Source organism: Fragaria vesca, linkage group LG7 (assembly GCF_000184155.1).
Source record: "Fragaria vesca subsp. vesca linkage group LG7, FraVesHawaii_1.0, whole genome shotgun sequence".
Classification (NCBI taxonomy): domain Eukaryota; kingdom Viridiplantae; phylum Streptophyta; class Magnoliopsida; order Rosales; family Rosaceae; genus Fragaria; species Fragaria vesca.
Genome location: NC_020497.1, coordinates 10,649,301 through 10,672,253, shown reverse-complemented (window position 1 = coordinate 10,672,253; position 22,953 = coordinate 10,649,301). Strand labels below are relative to the sequence as shown.

At 37.3% G+C, this 22,953-nt stretch overlaps 2 protein-coding genes and 1 pseudogene across 2 annotated transcripts; all 3 read right to left on the bottom strand.

Annotated features, from left to right (window-relative positions):
• Nucleotides 1-7,865: 7,865 nt before the first annotated feature.
• Nucleotides 7,866-10,065, bottom strand: LOC101304234 (annotated as a pseudogene).
• A 3,987-nt stretch (nt 10,066-14,052) lies between these two features.
• Nucleotides 14,053-16,266, bottom strand: LOC101303947 (cucumisin-like). The gene has a single exon (XM_004308555.1). The coding sequence runs from the start codon at nt 16,264-16,266 to the stop codon at nt 14,053-14,055; it is 2,214 nt and encodes a 737-aa protein (XP_004308603.1).
• A 3,137-nt stretch (nt 16,267-19,403) lies between these two features.
• On the bottom strand, nt 19,404-20,195 carry LOC101303656. The gene has a single exon (XM_004308554.1). It carries the CDS (start codon nt 20,193-20,195, stop codon nt 19,404-19,406), a length of 792 nt encoding a protein of 263 aa, XP_004308602.1.
• Between the last annotated feature and the right edge of the window lie 2,758 nt (nt 20,196-22,953).

The following is a 22,953-nucleotide window of genomic DNA, read 5'->3' as shown; positions in this document are numbered from 1 at the left end:
ACGTCCGCACTCGGCTTAAAGTGCGGACGTCTGTCCGTTCTCCACCCTCCGGCATCGGCGACGGCACGCCTCCACCCCAGAAGACTCCAGCAGCATCCCCGACCACTTTCCCTCCCCGGCGAGTCCGTTTTTTTTCAGTTTTCCGGCGAGATCGACTTTGTTTGAAGTTTTGGGTGATCTCGCCGGAAAACTGGAAAAGAACGGACTCGCCGGGGAGGGAAAGTGGTCGGGGACGCTGCTGGAGTCTTCTGTGGTGGAGGCGCATCGTCGCTGGCGCCGGAGGGTGGAGAATGGACAGACGTCCGCATTTTAAGGCCGGTGCGGACGTCCGCTTCATATCCGGTCTGTGTATATATGTGTGTGTATATATATATATTGTTGTAAAATAAAAAGAATAGATTGAGAAAGGAGAGAAACAACCAAGAGAATGAGAGAATATGTGTGTATTATTGAGTAAGGAACTATCTCTTATATAGAGATAAGGCCATGATATAAATTACAATAACAACTCTAGTTGGCTAATTACAAGAATGTCCACTAAGTAATAACTATTTACAACACTCCCCCTTGGATATTCTCTGTCATTAGCTTCCCCTAATATGTGCTTCGGTGTTGCCTAGTCAAAACCTTGCCAGATAATAAAAACCCTACGGGACAAAAACAATCCTGGTCGAAGGAGAAAAGAGTACAACGCACAAGTAGTAGCAGTGATAGTCAGAACATTGATTTCGGTGAAGCGGTTTAGTCTGGATCATAAGATATGAGTCTATGGGAGATAGATGCATAATAGTTGCTACACCAAAACCTTGCCCGGTAAACCCAGTGGGACAAACCCGTGGTCGAAGGAAAAGGATGAGCAAATGCATATATTTCAAATAAAGGCATCTTCAAGATGCATCATGAGTAAGGTGACCAATTACATGTGTGCCTCATTAAAACCTTGCCAGGTAATAAAACCCAGTGGGACAAAATAACCCTGGACAAAGGACAAAAAGAGTACACAATGGTCAAGAGTATGCTTCAGGATACTCCCCCTAATATTGACTCCCCCTGAAAACTACACACTAGGTAAAACTACTACATTGATCATGCTTCTTGAATAACTTAATAATCAACATGATTTAAAGAGGTTTTTGTTTCATATACCTCTAAGATTATTGTATTCCCTATAGTAAAGACATAACCAGTTACAAATAAGCCTTGTGTGGGTTTACATAACCCGTGTCAGCATATTTAACAAGGCAAACATCATTCCAAGAATCATAGGCGGTTGATCCATTCCATGATGCTTAGGGATAGAACGAGCCATTTTCAGTCATACATTTAAAGTAATGGAAAATTGTCTTTTATGCCATTTACAGAGGCGGCGTGTCAGCGCAGATCTATATCTAGCTAACAGATTCACATCGGGTGAGATGTCCGGTCTAGGGCATTTAGCCAAGTACAATAATGTGCCTATTGTACTTAGATATGAGTCTTCTGGTCCGAATATCTCTTTATTATCATTTACACGATGATACGGGTCTCACTAGACTTTAGACGATTATGAGTGAGCTTGAAGACTTTGCTTTATCCTCATTAAAGCATCTTAACATCGTCTAGATGTAATTTGATTGATGGACCAAAATTCCATTTGCACTTTACATGACTCCAGGTCGAGAAAATGATTTGGTCTCTGAAAGTCTTTTTATCTCAAACTCTGACTTCAGATGTTTTATGGTTTTCTTGATCTCTTCAAGAGTATCAATCAAATTCATGCTATTGACGTAGATCACCAAAAATTGCAAACCCGAAGTTTGTTTTCTTAAGAAACACGCATGGGCATAGTCCATTGTTCATATATCCCATCCCAAGCAAATATTCACTTAGACAGTTAGACAGTTATACCAACTCCGTCTAGATTGTTTGAACCTAAAGTGAACTACTCTACCAAATGGAGAGCATGTTCTGTGGTCTAGAACTATTTGCATTGGGTAACAGAAGTCCTTCAGGAACCTTCATGTATATCTCTATATTCAGATCCTCATAGAGATAAGTTGTTACCGCATTCATAGGCTGCTTATTTAGTTATTCGGAAACTACCAAACTGATAAGTTATTGGAACGTTATGACTTCCATTATGGGAAAATACTTCTCCTCGTAATCAATCACAGGGCATTGAGAAAATCCTTGCCCCATTAGAAGAGTTTTATATATCACAATCTCATTTTTCTCATTACGCTTCCTTACAAATACCCATTAAACTCTATATGCATGTTTAACATGGGGAGGTGTGAGAACAACAGGCCCATAACACCTTTCTCTAAATTAAGGAATCTAATATGACCTGGATTGTTTTTTTCCTTTTTAGCCAGTCGTCTCTTCGTTGAGATCTATCAACGAATCAAGGTTCGACATCATCGCTTATTATAATTTCGGTGGCCACAGCAAATACAAACACATCATCGATGAACTCTCATTCTGATTCAATATCTCACTAAATTTACCGAGATTTTCTATTCTCGGGAGTGGGTTTAAATGTTGGAGTGTCCCCCAACTTCGTCTCTTCTAGGACGAACCCATAATCTGGATTAATCTCGTGAGTTGAATTGGTTTGAGATTGCGATGGCAAGAAGATTCATTTGTGCCAAGTTTACCCTCTTCTAGGGATACGAATCATTTGAACCTAATGTTCTACCTCACTTCAGAGCAGGGACTATGACTGGTTAGCCGCCATGGCTGTACTTCGTTCAACTAGGACGATACGTCCTATGGGGACATTTATCCTTGCAGGTTTGCAGCAGGTATATATGATCTCGTCACTTTAACTAGATCTAATGAAGTGTCTGGCATATTCTGGGCTACACTACATAGATCTAGAATTCTTTGAACTTCAACTAGAAGTAGAATTCTTCACACTTCAATATAACATGTGCGGTTTGGGGATCAAGATGAGACATTCTACTCGTCGTTCATCAGGAACAGTGACGTTGTTATCTCCCCCTAACGGCGAGAAGACTATCTCATCAAAGTGACGACTGCAAATCTAGTGGTATAGAGATCTCCTGTCAAGGGCTCTAAGGAGCACATAAATGGATAGGGTTCATAATCGACATATATGCCCATTATTTGTTGAGGACCCGATTGTGTACGTTGTGGCGGCACAATTGGCATGGAGACTGCAAACCCAATACGTGTAAGTGCAAACATCAGGTTCACACCCAGTCACCAACTGTAACACGAAATAAGACAGGTAGCAGTGGGCCTCAACTGGACTGACATGGGTGCATGCAAGATTGCATAGCCCGACGCAAATAGTAGAAGCTTGGTGCACATTACCAAGGTTCTATATACGAGACCATCTTGGGTTTGAACATAGGAAACTATATGTTTTACAAAACCCAAGGGATATGCAATAATCATCGAAAACCTTCGATGTAAACTCTCCGGCATTATCAAGTCTTATAGACTTTATGGGATAATCCGAGTGGTGTACCCTCTATTTCATAGGTGAGAGTTTAGCAAACGCAGCATTTTCTTGTGAACAATAGTGTGACATCTGATCACTTTTGTCGATGCATCAACCAAACCATTAATATTTAACTGGTCCGTATGGTGGTTGGATAGGTCCACGTATTTTTCCTTGCATTCTGTGCATAAAGAGATAATGTATATTCTAGTCTTTGCATGTGATGGTCTAGTATTCAACATTCTTAACGAGCAGCTTGATATAATGTGTCATTAAAGACAAGACCCTTATTCTGAGGGGGATGCCCGTGTGATAATTGAGTTGAGGATACAATGCATCATATGTTTTTCCTGGGTGCATCAAACACCAATACTATAGCTAGTATTTGCTCGAATTATTTAGCTTCTAGCTAATAAATTTGAATATATTCAATGTACGCTTTTGGCCGCACATTTGAAGGTTATGCAAAGATATTATACCATTTTTCTGGTGGTTTCAACGTTTTAAGCATTGGTTTCAATAAACTTACCTTTTGATAACGTTCTTCTGAAACGTAGAGGTATTTTGCCTCGTCAGCCAAACGAAAACACTCAGTTCCTTAATATTTATAACACATATCAATTTTGATTTAGATTCTAAGGCAACAAGCCTTTTCATTTCAATATTCTCTAATTAATTATGTTTTGCTTCAAGCAAGGAATATATATATGTCTACTTCAAATTGTTTATTCTGGAGACTACCAATTAACATGATAAAAGCTACGGATTTTATCATGTCTGATGAATTTTGAAATGAAACTTCAAGTTTCTTAAGGGGGTTATTATCGAAACTACAAGTTCGAATTATACATGAACTACAGGTTCACTTTTGAACTACCGGTTCATTAGGTACATGTATTTTCAAATTATAATCATGTACCAATTGATAATATTGATTCCACGCTACTAATTTAGAATAGTGAATATGTCACGTAATTATGTGTAAATGCTTCTGGCTATTAACTACACATTAAATATGGTGAATATTTAACAACAACCATTATGAGAAAGTATTTGGAATGTCTTATAGACATACATAATGACTAGGTACGAAAATCCAGTGTCATTAGATTATTTTCCTTTTGTTTGATTCTGCTGGACTAAAGGAATTTACTTTAATTAAAGTGAAAAAAAAATAAACTTTTTCATACTTTACAAGTATAAGAGGCACAATCTGAGAGGTATGCTGGGCTTCTAGGTCCCGTATAGAGAGAGTGGGCCTACTGGGCTCAAAATAGTCTACCAAGAAATGCAATGTTATTAGTCAACCCTTTCGGTAACTCCAATTGTATACGACCAGGTAAGCAATGATGAGGTGGTGGAGCAAGGCTCACTTAAGTACACAGCCTCAAAAGAACTTGCCTAGACATCGCATCCAACTGGATGAGCCTAGTTTGAGAAGAATTATATTCATTGTATGGACTCATGGCGACATATGGCAGCTTATGTGCTAGCCTTGCAGCTTGCGTCGAGCTTCTGGCTCAATTTGTGTATATTCAGGCTTGATTTAAGATTCTGACTTAACATCATTAATATTCACCAATATAACATAAACCAATGCAATATATGTTATTAAATCGTAACATACAAACTTAATGTGAAAGTAATTATATGAAACCGAAATAAATTAAATTATAACGGAAACAATTTAATTCACATCGACATAATGCATATGCAATAAAATTACTAAACCAATAAATATCAATAATGTAGCGGTTACTTGCAAAACTAACTCATTTGCATCACCAATTGCTTCTGGCATTAATGTGTCATTACATACTCATAATAATTATCAATATAAACGATAACATAATTGAGAACTAATTGAATAAAACTAATTGAATTTGGTAACCGACAGTTAATATATGACATAAATTACTAAATAAATATCATTTATGCAGCTGTTAAGTACCAAAGGCAATGAGTTCAAATCTCATTAATGCTTCTAGCATTACACATAAGTATTAAATTGGATAAATGCTTCTGGCATAACATTGATGTAATAATCGCGTAATTAAACCCTAATGCTTCAAGTATAATTTATGGGGTTATAAATGTGTAATTGCTTCTGGCATTATACCCTCATAAATGTCAAATTGAAATGAATATGATTCTAATTCGTAATTGACATTAAATTAGGATCCGACATAAAGTTAATAACAAATATCATTTATGTAGCGGTTATGGGTTTAAATCTCATTAATGCTTATGACATTACGTATTACTGTATTAGTAATAAATGAGGTAAATGCTACTGGCATAACGTTTATATAATAATTACATAATTAAACCCAAAATTCATGCTTCTAGCATGATGAATTATAATGGAAATTATTCAAATTGACGTAACCGAATATTAAATTCATAATGTTTATATCATAATTTGCACAATAATTTGGCCCATAATGCTTGTAGCATAATGTGGGTCGTTGTAAATTGGTAAATGCTTCTGGCATTACATGTCCTTAAATGACATATTGAATTTAACACAATTCAAATTTGTAACTGACAAAATATACATATTAAGCTACAATTAAGTAACATAATTAGCACTGAAATGTCGTTATACCATTGACGTAACATTTACTAACGGATTTTTTTTAAACCCCATTAAGAGCAATATTAGTTCATTCTTATCGCTAAATATTTCAGGCATAATGAATATGGAATATATGTAACGTCTGCTATCATTGACCAAATTAATGGTAAAACCTTAATGGTTTCAAGCATTACTTCTGGAATGCATGCATGATCCTGAGTTTGGATATCATGAAAAACTATACTTTTTGCTGATCCATGTGCCTCCTTGTCTGCACTACTAAGCAGTTGCGAAGGCTGATTTCGTTGGCTACTGGCCTCCGTAGTGATTTTCATTTTGGTGTTATATTTTCCTTTTCCAATTCTAATAACAGAAGAAAACTTATATGACATTTCATGTTCATATGTATTAACCAAATAAACTAATAAAATATATTTGGTGCTCATGCATCGTAGATGGATTTTTCAATATGCAATCAAAGTTAATAAGCATGAAATCACAAGATCGAAACATAAACAACATATGATTCATGCTTCAAGATGGTTTTTCATGTAATCAAGGTTTGAAAGAAACATGAATTATAATAGAATTTAGAAAACTTTACTCGATGCAAAGCGAATCAATGAGTGTTCATCTTATGTGTCAGAACCGAGAATATTGGTGAACTAAACTTCTAATCCAATTCGAGAGCTTGTTTGTGATTGAAATTCTAAACCATGTTGAATGATTCTTCCATCGATTAATCAACGGTCTCTCTTCCATGTTGCATAAAAACTACCTTAGCGTTAGAACTATTCGTGCTGATAACGTGTTGTAAAATAAAAAGAATAGATTGAGAAAGGAGAGAAACAACCAAGAGAATGAGAGAATATGTGTGTATTATTGAATAGGGAACCATCTTTTATATAGAGATAAGACCATGATGTAAATTACAATAACAACCCTAGTTGGCTAATTACAAGAATGCCCACTAAGTAATAACTATTTACAACATATATATTATGTAACAAAATAGCCACAATAATTTTCTAAGACGTTGCAAAATCCAGGATTTAGCTCTGATACAATATCTGAAATAACTGTAACCTAAAATAGGGTCACATTCATACCATTAGTGCACATTTGACCCTTTGTTGGTGACTTAGCAATTAGTCCAAAGCCTTAAATTCATTAGCAGATTTTCCCTTACTTAATCTGCCAAACTAATTACAGCTAGAAAATTTTCAATTTTAGACACAGCCCTTATTAACTACTCAATATTGCATTTAAATTTCGCATTTCTCATCTATAATGTTGGACCAGATTACAATGTACGCATTATTTTGCAGCAAGTACTAACTTTATATGGACAATATTCCTTTTTATTCTACCTCAAAAGTTCAAAATTGAAGTATCAACGGTTAAGTTATTATTATCATTTCATCTAAATATATAGACTTCATTGATCAGGTCAATGGTGATCAAAAAAGAAAAAGTTCTGATTATGGATTACTGTATTTCCTCATGTAAAATCCTGATACATTTGGATCAAGTGTAGAATCAGGGGAACAGACACGTTTGATTATGTCATTCTGTTAAACATATTCTTTGAGATTAATTTATCTTGGCAACACCAGCAAAGTAAGCACTGATATTTGTGCAAGTAATCATATTCTTTCAGAATGTTCTATATCGTTTTGGTTTGATGAAATACATATACTATGCATATATATTCTACCTTGGCATTTGTTTGATCCATAGACATGGATTAGCATTTGTTTTATTACAACTTGACTCATCTGAAGAATGTATCAAGCAATTTCAAATTAGAATTTGTTTATTTTGCAAGAATGCTAGGATTTATAGCTTTTTGTGGATAACAATTGGACTTCTAACGCTATGAATTTCATCAGACCACACCAGCGATGCAGACACATGTGCCTGTTGTTCATCTGACAAACCGTTTCCGACAGCGGTCACAGCAAAGGTCTTCTCCTCATTCAAAGACTTAAAGGAAAGAACTTGAGGCACCACTTTGATGTCAACTTGAGTAGAGTTGGCCAATATTTTGGCATTGTAATGCAGGGCCAACATTCTTGAGTGTTCTGTGAAATGTGACTGAAAAAGATTTGTTTGGTGTGACAACGGCGGCCAGTGAAGGGTAATTGTGATCCTGTAAAGATCCTTTTTTGGTAGAGCAAGTGCTGTTATCTCCTGCTATAAGTCTAACACTGGCCTGGTCCAAGACCAGGCAGAGCAACTGTATGTAGTCTTCCTTGGAAGCTTCATACACAAGCCCCGGGTCTATAGCTCTGACAGGATTGATATGTCCAGATCCATATGCAAATTCACCAGCGGCATTATGACTACTGTAGGAAACATTCATGGGAGAAGCTGTAGTCATAAGAGATGATTTGATGGTTGCCGGAGACCAATCAGGATGGAATGTTTTAACATATGCAGCTGCACCAGCGACGTGCGGGCAGGACATGGAGGTTCCAGATAGTATACTGTATTTTACATGCCTTGTGTCTTGAGGATTGTCCGTAATGGAAGCAATAGGTGAAAAGGCAGCCAGAATACTTACCCCTGGGGCGCTTATATCTGGTTTGATAATTTCTGGTAGAATTGAATTTGGTCCACGTGAAGAGAAGGAAGCAACAAGAGGCGCAGCAGCATCCCTTTCTACTTCACTTCTTAGTATATTTACTCGAGCATTTCTTGTGGAGTTCTTGTAATAAGACTTGATCACATTATACTCTTTGTCACTCAAAGTTGTTGCAGGAAAGGGTAAAATTTGAGAATCATCATCCCAATCAACTCTCACAATCGAACCAAGTGCTCCAGAGCGGTATGCCATATTGAGTCCAATATCCAGGTCACATAACACAACCTTTCCCTTAACTAAACCACTTTCTAAGCAGCCTGCTAGACAGTTCCCAGCTTCTAACTCAGAGCAACTTTGACTTGAAGCCTCTTTTCCATATATCAATGGGAAACTTGTCCCATTTAGTTTGAAAGTGTTCACTGAAGCCCCAACAATTGCCGTCCCATTTCCGAGAATAACCTTGTCAAAGATTCTACGATCAGTACTACTTGCTGCAGCTGTAAGTATCCATGGTGCTACACTTGCAACTGTTGCATTAGAAGGACCACTGTTGCCTGCAGAATTTGATGTAAGTATTCCTTTTGTCATTGCATGAAAAGCACCGATAGCAATAGGATCATTCTGTAATGAAATTACGTCCTGGCTTCCTAATGAAATTGTAATGATGTCAACTCCATCGGCAATAGCATCATCAAAAGCAGCCAATATAGCCTCAGAAGGACACCCTACATTACCACAGACTTTATAAGAAGCAATCCTTGCTGTGGGAATCCCTCCTCTTGCGGTACCATTTGCTAGTCCATAAAAGCTCACATCCTTTACAGCATTGCCTGCTGCAGTTGAGGCTGTGTGGGTTCCATGGCCTCTTTCATCCCTTGCAGAATCTGTGAATGAACCATAAAACCGAGCTCCAATTAGCTTCTTGTTGCAGGTGAAATTTTTGCCTCCTTCACAAGCACCTTTCCACTTCTTTGGAGGAGGACTGAAACCATCATCTTTAAAGCTCTCTGACTCGGGCCAAATTCCAGAGTCAATGACACCAATGATGGTGTCACTCTCATCACCTGCATTCCGTTTTGTTTGCTCATTGAGACCGATAAAGTCCCAAGATCTTGTTGTCTGAGGATGGAGCATTCTGCTGGGAAAGACAGAGACTACTTCTTTCATGTTAGCAAGCCTCTCTCTTTCTCGGTCAGTGAGCTTTGCAGCAAATCCACTGAAACTCCTTTTGTAACTTCTTGTCAAGAAATTTGCAGCGGAGTTGCTCTCGAGAACTTTTTCGAGTAATCCAAGGTGGTGAGACAATGGTGAGTACACCACATTATCAGGAAGTGAACCCAGGTACACAATATGGACCTTTCTGTCTTCATCGATGGTCTTGCACAAGAAGATGCTCAAAAGTATGAAACTGGGGAAAATATAAGAAAATAGGATAGCTCCATGCTTAGCCATTGTTTTCGATTGAAGCTCTGAAACATTGCATCCAGATTTGTTTCCTTTAACTGATGATTCTCTTTGGCATTGTAGTTAATTTAATAATGATTTTGTTTCCAAATAACAATTCAGAATCATATTTCCAGTATTCCATCTATGTCAGAAGATCCAGATTAGCTTGATGATTTCTAAGAATGTTGCAAATCCCTAGATTTAGCTCTGATGCAATATATAAGGAACTATATGCATATATGTGTATATATATATATATGTGTGTGTATAGAGAGCTATATATAGACCAACAATCACCTAAAAGAAGGTTATATTTATTTTTTTATTTTTTTTTCAAATTCTGCATAATGGTGATTATTTTTTTGGCCAAATTAAAAGCCTTGATTTCATATCATATTTGGCCTTCCTAATTCTACACATAGCTGTGAAATAAGTACAACCTAAAATATGGTCAAATAGTCACATTCATACCATTTGGTTGATATTTGACCCTTTCTGGGTGTTTAGTGTTTGGTCCAAACGCTTTATTTCATTAGCAGATTTTCCCTTGCTGAGTCTATCTTAACTTCTTAAGCTGCCAAACTAAATACAGCCAGAAATTTCCAACTACAGACACATAGCTGTTACTGAATACTGACTAACTGATATTGTATGTATTTCTCATTTTACAGTCAAGCTTCTAAAAGGCCCCGCCTTGGACCGCCTAGTCCCCGTCTAGGCTCTAGGCTGCAACAAGCCGCCTCGCTTTTCTTCCAGGCCTTTGTGCCAGGCTGTGGGCGATTAGGTGGTCGCCTAGCTCACCTAAATGCCGCTTAGCCCGCCTAGACGCCGCCTTACCCGCCTAGGCTGCTAAGCTCTCCGGCTAATTTTGTTTTTTTTTGTGGTGGGATTGTTATATTGTGGGGAGTATGAGTATAAGAGTTAATTGTGTGTTTAAAATTAGAAGTGTCTATGTTTATTGTTGTTGTTGCTCACTTTTACGAGAAGTTATGCTAAATTTTAGTTATAATTTATTTTATAAATGAGTATGACTAGATTATGTTGAATAATTTATCTATATTTGACCGTTTTCAAATATTAAATTGCATAAAATATATATTTTTAATTAATAAATCTTAAAAAATACAAATTGCCTAGTCCCCGCCTAATCCTCACCTAAGCTGTCCAGGCTCTAGGCTGTGGGTTACTGCCCGCCTAGCGCCTTTTAAAACATTGTCTGCAGTACATATTATCTTTTCAATATCAGGAAGTACCTCTTCTTAAAGATGTACAATCTAGCTTACTTCAAGACTTGATATGTTTGGTTTTGTTCTGCGAGTTGGTTAATCCTTCGATTAAACCTTTCAAGTTGTTCTATAAGCTTTCAAGAGCTTTTATCTATAGAAAGATGAACTAGAAATTAAATTAAGGTTGGTCTTGAAGGATCAAACTCTTCTAGAGAGTGTTTGAGACTACACACATATATAAGCTTTGGTCCTGAAGGATCAAAGCTTATACTACACACGGCCAGTTCTCACCCCTTTCTTTATGCAAAAGCTTTGAGATATATATGGCTTAGTTTAGATTCTCTTTTATTCATCGACGGAGAAGCGAATCTGAGGAATAATGAGCTTCTTCTTGTTTTGAGCAAAACAAGCTCTGATACGAGTTAGATCGCATTTATATTCTTCAATGGTTTCATTGGTACGTAATTCTAATATATATATATATATATATTTTTCATTCTTATAGATTTTATTTTTTATCATTTGTATTTTTTTAATAATCAAGTGGTTCTTGATAGTATCCCAATAATAGAGATGTTATGTAATAAGTCTTGCTCTCAAATCTTTCTGAATTTTTAATTGTTTTATTGTTTTTCTAGTATTTCTTCTGTACGCAGTTTCTTGGTATTACTACATAGTTAGCAATTGTGCTCTAGTAAGGAGAGAAGAAAAATGATGAAAATTTTACTTCTTATCTTTGGAGTGTGTGTGATTGATTTGATGGGATGGTAAGACAATGGTCTCATGGGTAAGAGGGGTTTAGGGAAATTAAAAGCTGCGTTTTTTTTTTTTTTTTTGGGAGTTTTGAGGATAGATACTACTCGACTAGCTGTAAAAATGCTTAAACAGATAATTCTAGATATGAGTTAGCCATCAATTCTATTATTATTTTGTTTTCTTTTTAGTAAAAACTGCTGTAGAATAACTTAAAAGGAAAGTTAAACATACACTCATAGAAGGATGGAAGTAAACCTGAGGCACCATAAGTTGGTATACTACAATGTAGACTGGTCTATAGTTTGGGAATGGTGTGCGATGTTTTCCCTTCAGATTAATGGTATATATGGTATTGCTTTGATAGACTGTTATATGGTTCCTCCACAAATGAAATTGACCCTACTGCTCCAGAATTGGTGACAGCGTGCGTGATAGGAAAGATGACAAACTCTATGAAATAGAGTTGATTCTTACTCTTGTTGATTCTCACAGAAAAGAATAGCCAAGAATAAGAGAACTATGCCTTGTTGATTCCTAAGGAATACCAAGTTGATAGAAGAGAAAGTTTCTCTGTTTATTTTAATCTCCCCAAAAACTACATACCAAAAGCTATACCATAGCTTTTAAACAGAAATCTAAATCAGTTACAGAAGCTTTAAAGCTTCCAGTAAACCACAACTGATTTAGAGGAAAATAAAAGACTCAGCTAATTAAGACAAAACATTAAATGCATTTAACATATCAGTTACGACCCTTGCTCTTTCGACCATCCAGACGAAAGAGATAGTTGTCTGCAATGCAGGCTGCATCAATTGGCTTCATAAATTCTGTCAGCTCTCTACAACTGTTTCGAGTAAACTAAGGTGGTGAGACACTGCGGAGTACGCCTCATTATCCGGAAGTGCACCCAGGTACACAATATGAACCTTTCTGTAATCATTGATTGCTTTGCACATGAAGAAACTGAAGCTTAGTATAAGAGTGGGGATAACATAAGAAAATAAGTAACTCCATGCTTAGCCATTGTTTCTGATAGATGGTCTTAAACGTTGCTAGTGAAGAGTGTTTATACTGAGATTAATAATGCACTTCTAATCTCCATTATGCATCCAGATTTATTTCCTTTAACTTATGAATTATGATGCATCTTTGGCATTGTGTTACGTTAACCTGAAAATCATTTTCAGTTCCTTAATAATTATTCAAATTTATATGTCAGAAGGTCCAGATCAGCCTAATAATTTCTAAGAATGTTATGAATCCCTGGATTTAGCTCTGATGCAATAAGGAAGTATATCCATATGATGATTTTATTCGAATTCATATCATCCATTTCATCTATGCAAGAAGGTCCAGATTAGACTTGATAATTTCTAAGAATGTAACGTTTCCCGGATTTAGCTGTACTGCAACAAAATACTATTCATATATAGCTATGAACTTACTATATATCACCTAAAGCTATATACATACAACCAATTGTAACACATTCTGCTTTGTTGGTGATTATTTTCTTTGCATAATTGGAAGTGCTTCATTATCATTTTTGTCCTTGCTGATTCCAAACAATTCATTTTTATGTCACTCATAATCATATCGATCAGTAATATAAACTGTATATATGTATATTTATATTGGAAATTTCACACACTAGTTATATTGTATTTGCAGATCTATACAGTCTATGACTGATATCTACAAGATACTAGAGTAAACATTGTTCTCCTCAACAAGCAAACTCACCCTAAATCTCTACTTGTTTCACTTTGTCTTTGTTTTGTCGATGCCAGCAAATTCAAGAAGAATATATCAGCAAACCTTTTATAAGGTTGATTAATACTTATATGTCTTTTGGGCATCAAGGCCTTCATAAAATTTAATTACAATAAGCATATTTAGATACTTCAGTCTTATTTCATTTCCAGAATCTCAGAAGTTCGAAAAAAAATGAAACAGAAACTTTGGTTTCTTTCAAACATTATTGAAGTTCTGAATATTAATGCACAAGTGATTAATATTCTTTTTGGCTATGGATGAGAATTGGACTTCTAACACTATGAGTTCCATCAGACCATACGAGCGACGCAGACACATGTGGTTGTGAATCATCCGACAATCCTGGTCCAACAAGGGTGACATCAAATGGTTTTTCCTGATTCAAGGACTCGAAGGAAAGAACTTCAGGCACCACTTTGATATCCACTTGAGTGTTTTTTCCAAAGATCTTGGCACTGTAAGTGGAGTTTGCAAAGCCAACATTTTTAACAACTCTGTGAAATTGCAGACTGAAAGCTTTCTTTACTGGAACAACACCTGCAAATGATGGGTAATTGTGATCCTTTGGCGAGTCTTTGTCCGAGTGTGTAGGGCATGTGCTGTTATCTCCTGATATAAGTCTAACCATGCTCTCCCCCAATATTGAGCAGAGGAGCTTTATGTAATCTTCCTTAGAAGCTTCATAAACCAGTCCTGGGTTTATAGCTTGGACAGGATTGATATGTCCAGAACCATAGGCAAATTCACCAGGGGAGTCGTTAGTAACATTCATAGGCCAAGCTGTAGTCATAAGAGATGATTTGATGGCTGCTGGAGACCAGTCAGGGTGGAATGCTTTGACATATGCAGCTGCACCAGCCGCATGCGGACAAGACATGGAGGTTCCAGACATTATACTGTACTTTACATGCCTCTTGTCTTCAGGACTGTTTGTAACTGGAGCAACAGGTGAATAGGCAGCCAAAATAGTAACCCCTGGAGCACTTATGTCTGGCTTGATTATTTCAGGTAGTATTATATTTGGTCCTCGTGCAGAGAAGGAAGCAATAACAGGCGCAGTATCATCTCTTTCGGCTTCACTTTTTAATATGTTTGCTCGAGCATCTTCAGTGGAATTCATGTAGGACTTGATTGCATTATACTCATGATCTCTCAATATTGTTGCAGGTTGAGCTAGAATGACAGGAAAATCAACCCAATCAGCGTTTAAAATTGAACCTACTGCTCCAGCTTCATAAGCGACATCATGTCCAGAGATTTCATCACACAAGACAATCTTTCCCTTAACTAAATCACCATCCAGGCAGCCTGAGTGACATCCCCCCGCAGCGAACTCCGAGCAGTTCCTTGAAGCTGCAGCTTTTCCATAGATCAATGGGAAACCTGTTCCATTTAATGTGAAAGAATTCACTGATAGCCCAACAACTGTGGTTCCATTCCCAAGAATGACCTTGTCAATAATTCGACGATCTATGCTACTAGCGGCCACTGAGAGCAACCATGGTGCCACGCTTGTAACAGAACCAGCGATAGGACCACTGTTGCCTGCAGAGTTTGTGGTTAGTATCCCTTTCACCGATGCATGGAAAGCACCGATTGCGATCACATCTTCCTGGAAAGGCATTGCAAACATTCCTCCAAGTGAAATTGTAATGACGTCAACACCGTCAGCAATAGCATCGTCAAAAGCAGCCAAGACACTTTCTGTAGAGCATCCTAGATTAGCACTGCAGACTGCATACGTAGCAATTCTCGCAGAGGGAACTGCGCCTCTTGCTGCGCCTTGTGCTAGTTTATAAAAGCTCACAGCCTTCACGTCATTTCCTGCTGCCGTTGAGGCAGTGTGAGTTCCATGGCCTTCTTCATCCCTTGCAGACTGTATTGGTCCGTAAAACCGAGCTCCAATGATCTTGTTGTTGCATGTGAAGTTTTCGCCACCTTTACACGCACCTTTCCACTTCTTTGGAGCCGGAGCAAATCCGTCATCTTTAAAGCTCTCCGATTCAGGCCATATTCCTGTGTCAATGACACCAATAATGATATCACTCTCGACTGTAGCATTTCGATGAGTTGTTTCGTTCAGACCTATGAAGTCCCAGGATCTTGTTGTTTGAAGCTGGAGAGTTGTGCTTGGAAAGACAGACACTACTTCCTTCATGTTAGCAAGCGCTTGCCTTTCATTGTCAGTGAGCTTGGCAGCAAATCCATTGAAACTCCTTCTGTAACTTCTCATCAAGAGATTTGCAGCGGAACCATTCTTGACAACTCTTTCTAATATATTAAGGTGGTGAGACAAGGGCGAGTACGACTCGTTAGAGGGGAGTGAGCCCATGTATACTATATAGACCTTTCTGTTTTCATCAATGGCGCTTATGCAAACTAACAAGCTCATATTGAGCATGAGAATTGGGAAAATATAAGAGAACACGAGAACCCCATTCTTGGCCATTGTTTGATGCTCAGAAGTGTAACCTTGTTGTGCTTTATATGGGGGGTGAAGGTGACAACGTCTCACATTTATTTTATGCAGCCAGATTTCCTTTACTTCGATTTTCATTGCATCTTCATTTCTGTACCATATTAACGACACTGAAAGTAGATTGCACATCCCACACTCTTCACTTCGATTTCAATTCATCTTTATTTCTTACCTTATCAGCACTTGAAAGCAGATTTTGCATATCCAATGAATTATGACTTATAAGATAGAGAGCTAGCCTAAATAATTTCTATCAAAGATCGGGTTTTGTTGCATGCATAAAATCACCAACAATATGGCCATCTTTATTTTCTTTATCTTTTAACACTTCAAAGTAGATATTGTTGGTGACCAATGATAGAAAGGTCATTTGGAGACTATATTCACAAGGGATAATGACATATATACATATATATTCACATGTATGCATATACACACAAATAAATGAATTAATTAACGAATATGAAAATTTTCAAGCGGCATATATATTTATACAGACCTATTCAATATATATATATATATATATAGTTCAGATCTAGAGAGGACCTCCTTAAACTCTTAAAGTGGAGATATTTTAGCATGTATTTTGACAATCAAAGCCACTTATTACCTAGTTACTTACCTACATATGAATCCTACAAAAAATTAGCCAAAATGAAAAATGTTTTACCATTTGATTAGCATAATATTCGTTTTAATTTTATCTACAGGCGTACAATTGTTTACATCAATCTGAATAACTAAATGATTATGGAAGTAGTTGAAATTTTGTAGACATGTTTTTTGCATATGAATCTAGAGGATTAAAGGTTGAGATTATTAAATGAAGTCATCTACTAATGTAAAATAGTAGAAATCCTCAAATTCTTAAAGTAAGGAGGTTCTCTTTAGATCCTCCCTCTATATGTGTGTGTGTGTGTATAGACTCTTTGAAAATCATTTAAGCTTTCGTAATTGTAATTTGCACAAATAGTTTTGTTTGAACAGATTTTGTTGTGTTCACGTACGTCATTACAACGGTACACATTTGAAACAAAATATACGGGAGAGTACGTATTTATGGAAGATGAAGTGACTAAAATGAAAGGTAACGAGCTGCACATGCATGGACTGAAGAATTTTCGCATGAGAAGAAGGGAATATGTCATCTGATTATATCTTGCACCTGGTACTCCTAGTCATCTAGAAGACTAGAACCTTGATCGTCTACATTCTGCTAGAATATATGCCCTGTGGAAATCGTTTCAGGTCAGCACAGAAGTTGTAGACCATGAACTTCTGCTGCACCCATCGAATAATTATTCCTGTGCTGTTTCGCCGGCCTGCGGCATCTAGACCTTGATTGTTATTAGGTTTAGAAGGTTTTCAGATGCGGTAAAGAAATTGGTTAGAGAAAGAGTTCCATGCATGCTTGATGGTTAATGGTCAATGACGCGATACTCAAAAACTATCAAAACTAAGGTAGGAGAATATGATGATGAAATCGAACAATGGATTGAGGAAAAACATCCTTGCCGGACCTCAATTATCAAATAGCAATATAGCTTAATAAGGAACCATCTCGTTTAAGACATGAATCAAAAGCTAGTAATCCAAAATTACTTAAATGAAGTAATAATCAATCTAACAGTCCAAATATTTTTAAACGAAGTGAAATCAATTAACCAGTCTACAAGTTCAGTAAAGAAGAATAGCACTTATTGGATCCCCTCCTATACAGTACTTCACTGAGGATGCGCAAGACCGTCTTGTTTAACCTTTAATCATTGCCATCCAACATCCAAGGCTTCCTACAGATGTTCAAGACTCGCTTGTTAAGTAAAGGTCCTAGAAGGGGGTGAATAGGCAGTTTTTTGAATTTTCATTGACTTCTGTATCCGAGGATAACAATGACTTGTGATATCCCAGATTTACAGGATACGAGTATGCAGAAAGTAAATTGCAGCAAATAAAGAAACAACACAAGGATGTTTTTTACTCGTAGAAACCCTGAATGTAGGGAGAAAAACTGCGTGTCTCTAACTCTTGAGAGACAAAACTTTCCACTAAGTTGAAGTAATTAACTTCTTACAAGAATAATAGTTCTAGTGATACACTACCACAGTGCTATCCTTCCTAGTCTCGAACTAGTCTAGACCTATTCCCTCTCTTGTTTCTAAGTTCTTACAACATGAAACACTTTCAGAAGCTTTGTTCGTGAATTCAGCTAACCACTAGTTGATTCAACCTTGAACGCTTCTTGGGTTGGTTGCACTACACATCCCTCATGGTATGCAACATGATATGAGTTGATGAAAGAAGTTTTGAGTTCAAGCTCTAAGGTTTAGAGTCACGAAGAAGACTTAGAGCAGCATGAACAATACAAACTAAAACTAGACTTAATAATGAAAACGCAATAAGGCAGTTTTCAACAACCATCGAGCAAAGCCAAAGCTATAGATATATATAGGCAGACAAGGCATCAAAGATGATGCAAGCTGACCTCAATATGTTTTCAAAAAGGTTTGGACAGAAGTGTTTGGCTCCTATACTGAAAGTGATGTGTCCAAACACAGAGATGACATAAGCAATCTCAATAAGACAAAGAACCCTGTCCTAAAACATGAACAATTCAAAACAGGGAGCAAAGAGGTTTCAAACCCTCTTACTCAGTTCATTAGTGGACCTTGACACAGCCGATAACAATTGGTCTTTGAACCATACAGGGACCAGCTATACATAGGATAACATGTCATGAAATCCCAATTGGAGTAAGCATCAAACCATTTGGTCACAGGTTAGCATAACAAAAGATCTCAACCCTTAGACTGGTTTGAGCGCCAAGGCACTTCCCACAAACTCATTTGTCCATTTGAATTTAAAAGACCTATTAAACTAATATAACAAACTTTGAAACTCAGGATAGCAAAAGACTCAGTTTCGCTTGCTATCCTCTGTGAAAACCAGTGATATGCATATGCATGTTTTACCTGAAACCATAAGGGATATTAGTGCCACTTGTTCTTGATCAGATAACAGCATCTCAAAGTGTTTTGCAAGATAAAAGGATTGCCAACTATCCTTATACCTTCATTAAGGTTTAGACAGCTGATCATTGCATGGTTTTTTTATGCTTCTTCCTTCTTCCTCTCCTTCCTTGAGATGTCTGCACCCCTTCCAGGTCTTGGTGAAATTAAAGTCTCCACATAGACGACTGCATAAGATGACAGACTAGTCTCAAGAACAGTCCTTTTTGCCTTCTCTTCTGGATTGTATAACACCAACTTCTTATCATCACAACTCATCAAAACTTTACCATCTTCTAAAATATGTACGGGAAACAGGTAATCGCTCATGTCAATTTCTGTATAGCGATACTCTCTAACTAAATATTCATCATACCCTCGAGGCACCAAAAACTTCATAGGAATGTGTATGAATTTAGTCCAAGATTTCTCAATCCCATATTCCTTCATCACCCATACTGTAAGTGTAGAATCATTGGCGTACCTGGGAATATAACCGGTGTATCGATACCTGCGCTTGTAAGAATATACAATGAGACCATTTTCATTAGTAATCCCAATTCCAATATAGAACTTTGAAGGAAATGAACCGCTTGCAGGAATCTTGTCCAAGTACTCTTTGTCTATAAAAGATGATAACGACGCCATCTCTCGAAATTGCTCCTCAGCTAAAACAAAAGCTACAATCCTCGATCTTGAACCATCTAGGCATCTTCTAGAGTCAAACACAAGTTCAATCCAATGCAGTGCACCATTTGATAAGCACCCCTGTCCGCCCATTTTACCGAATTCTTTGCTTTCAATTCTCCAAGATTCTTCATAACACCTCCATGAACCAGTTTTCAGTGCAAAGATATAGATTTGGGTGATGCTCTTTGTATCAGTGCTACTCATGTCCCCAAGCATGACCTTATAATCTTCAGTACGTGCTAGAATCATAACCAAATCCAAAAAGCTTAGGAAGAATACTATTTTTGTAACCATTAAGCCCAAAACAGGGAGCCTTAGGTAAGAAGCAGCGGTCTCCGGTACTAGGATTCCATACAACAACATAAACTTGAGGACTAATACGATTGACTACATGTAAACATATCAAGCCATTGCAGGATCCCACGATGCTGATAAGATTCAACGCGGACGTATTTTCGTATGAGAAATTACTCGCTATATCAAGTCTGAGTTGTGTGCTTGCAACATGTCCATCACCTTCTTCATGCTTCTAGTCTATGGACAAAGGAGCAGGCCCTTCCATTGAAATAAGAACCTTCAAGCGGTTGGTGCACTTCTTGGCACGATTGGCATGCTCCTTAACAAAAGAAGAATCGGAGATTAAATCATTCCATGGCTTGCACACGAACGCACTTAAATCTCTTTAAAGATTTCACCGGTAGCCTCAACAGTATCTCAGCAACCATATCACAAACCAGGTTTTGCTGCATCTTTCCATCCGCCATATACTTTTCTTGCAGATCAGAACCCTAGAACGCTAAGACATGTTATATGAATAAATCGAACACTATACCAAAGAACAGTAATCACAAAATTGATAATTGAATCGGCTAAATCACACTAGCTAATCTAATTCAAGAAAATGGCTATATGAATAAATAAAAGCATTCGAACCCTAACGCAATCAAATATCCCAGCCGAGAGAATACAAGAACCCAAATGGAATACAGTCCCCAGATAGAAGCAATCAACAGAAACAAACTATAGATATCAGTAATCATGTACTTACAAGAGGCTCGAGTTTAGGCGAAACCCTAGATCCCTAATACTTGTTTACTTAGAAGGAAAACCCCCTTATATGAAATTTTCTATCTTATATACAAGTATCAGGGGTTTTACTGTCTTTTCACACACACCATGTGTCAATGACCATGGCTTCAGGTATATGGGCCTGGGCCCAGAACTCTACAAAGACCCCGGACCCGGTTGCCCGACCCGATTCAGCTTAAGCTTGGCCAGTAATGGGGGCTGCTTCCGCCTCTCTTTGAATGAAGAAGAAAGCGAGGGACTTGTTCACAAGAAGCATCAGAACCTTCTTCACCGACCACCCGAAAATCATGGAACGACAACAGCAGCAGCAACAACGTTACAGTTACAACCCAACTCTGTGTTGGAATCCCGAGGTCGAATCTTACTTGTCCTAGGAGGAAGTAAATTTGGGGTTAGCCCTAAGTTTGTTCGCATTAGTATGCTGGATAAGGACCTTAACTTCAGTTTGTTTCTGAAGAGATTGTCCAAAATCCAGCATGATAAGTGATCTGTAGAATAGTAACAGAAGGTGGAGATGTAAATTGTAGTCCATCTATTTAATCGTATTGTTTCTCTTAGTGAAATTTACAGCGGTCTAAATCCAACAATTTCTATTGCTCACACACACGCACACATTTCTGTGAGAAAAATTTATTTAAATTAAAGACTGATTTCATTAAAGATTAAAATCTATGGCAGTGTTTTTGTGACTATGAATGCAAGTCAAAGAACCAACAGACATATCAAACTTTTTTCCCTATGGTAAAATTACTTTTTTTTTTTTTTTTTTGTTTGTTTCAATCTATTTTGAGGAGGGGTCTTGATACTAATAAGACGAGTTTTCATGTTTTAGAATGTAATTCAATTGGATGTATAGGATGGCTCATGATCCATATGAACTTTGGCCATAAGTGTGCCTGAGCTGTAGTGCTCTATTAATAGGAATCACCACATTAGTTCTAAGTATTGGCATTACCTTGGAATTGGCTACCGTAATACTTTCTGGCACTTTGCACTATTAATTTCATCTATTTACACCCCAGAGATTTAGAAAGAAGTCAAAATAGGTGAAACTATCACTGTTAATTTCATCTACTTACACAAAAGCATTGAACTGAATTGTGTTAACAGGGGAAATCGCAAACCCTGTTGCTACATGCTATAGCTCTTATTTAAGTTACAGAAACAAAGGAAAATGCACCAGTCACTGTTCTCACAAAGATCAGGAGGTTGCGAGCAGTATAGCATCAACAACCTTATGTTACAGCTAGAAAGACCACGGGAAGTCAGAAAGCAAAAGAAGAAGTGGTAAAGAAACAAAGAGAAGATAGCTGAAGAACGGTCCTTGCATGCAAATACTACGCAAACAAATAAATTTTACAGTATATATATAACTTTTACTTTTTGAAAACGAGATACACGCCCATACATGAATACACAGCCTGATAAGCAGACATTTTCCTTTTTTGAAGAATGGCTAGCTCTAGCTTTAAGAGCATATGGTTGCAGCCTTGCAGGTCTACTCTAACCAAACTCAAGAAAAAGATAATTGGTCTACAAGTTGGAAAAATAATAGGGTTCAATGATGTCACACAGACACAAACACACACACACGTGTGTGTGTGTGCTTAATTAGGAATGATAACAATTAACTAGAATCATGTCCTAATGGATGCCCCTCATTGACACTGTATACATGCCGGTAGAAAGCATATCATTGATAAAGTGAAATCATATCTAAATGCATGGCAAAAATGTGTGTCTGTATTTGTACTGCAACCAAATCTGAGTAATGCTCAAAGACTGCATACCTTCCAAATGACAATGATACAGTCCCCAAAGCAAAGTATGTATTCCCTATGCCAAATTCGATATGACAAATAACACCAGATTC

Excerpts from the sequence above, each read along its gene's own strand:
- LOC101303656 (XM_004308554.1), bottom strand. The coding sequence starts at position 20,195 with ATGAGTAGCACTGATACAAAGAGCATCACCCAAATCTATATCTTTGCA.
- LOC101303947 (XM_004308555.1), bottom strand. The coding sequence starts at position 16,266 with ATGGCCAAGAATGGGGTTCTCGTGTTCTCTTATATTTTCCCAATTCTC.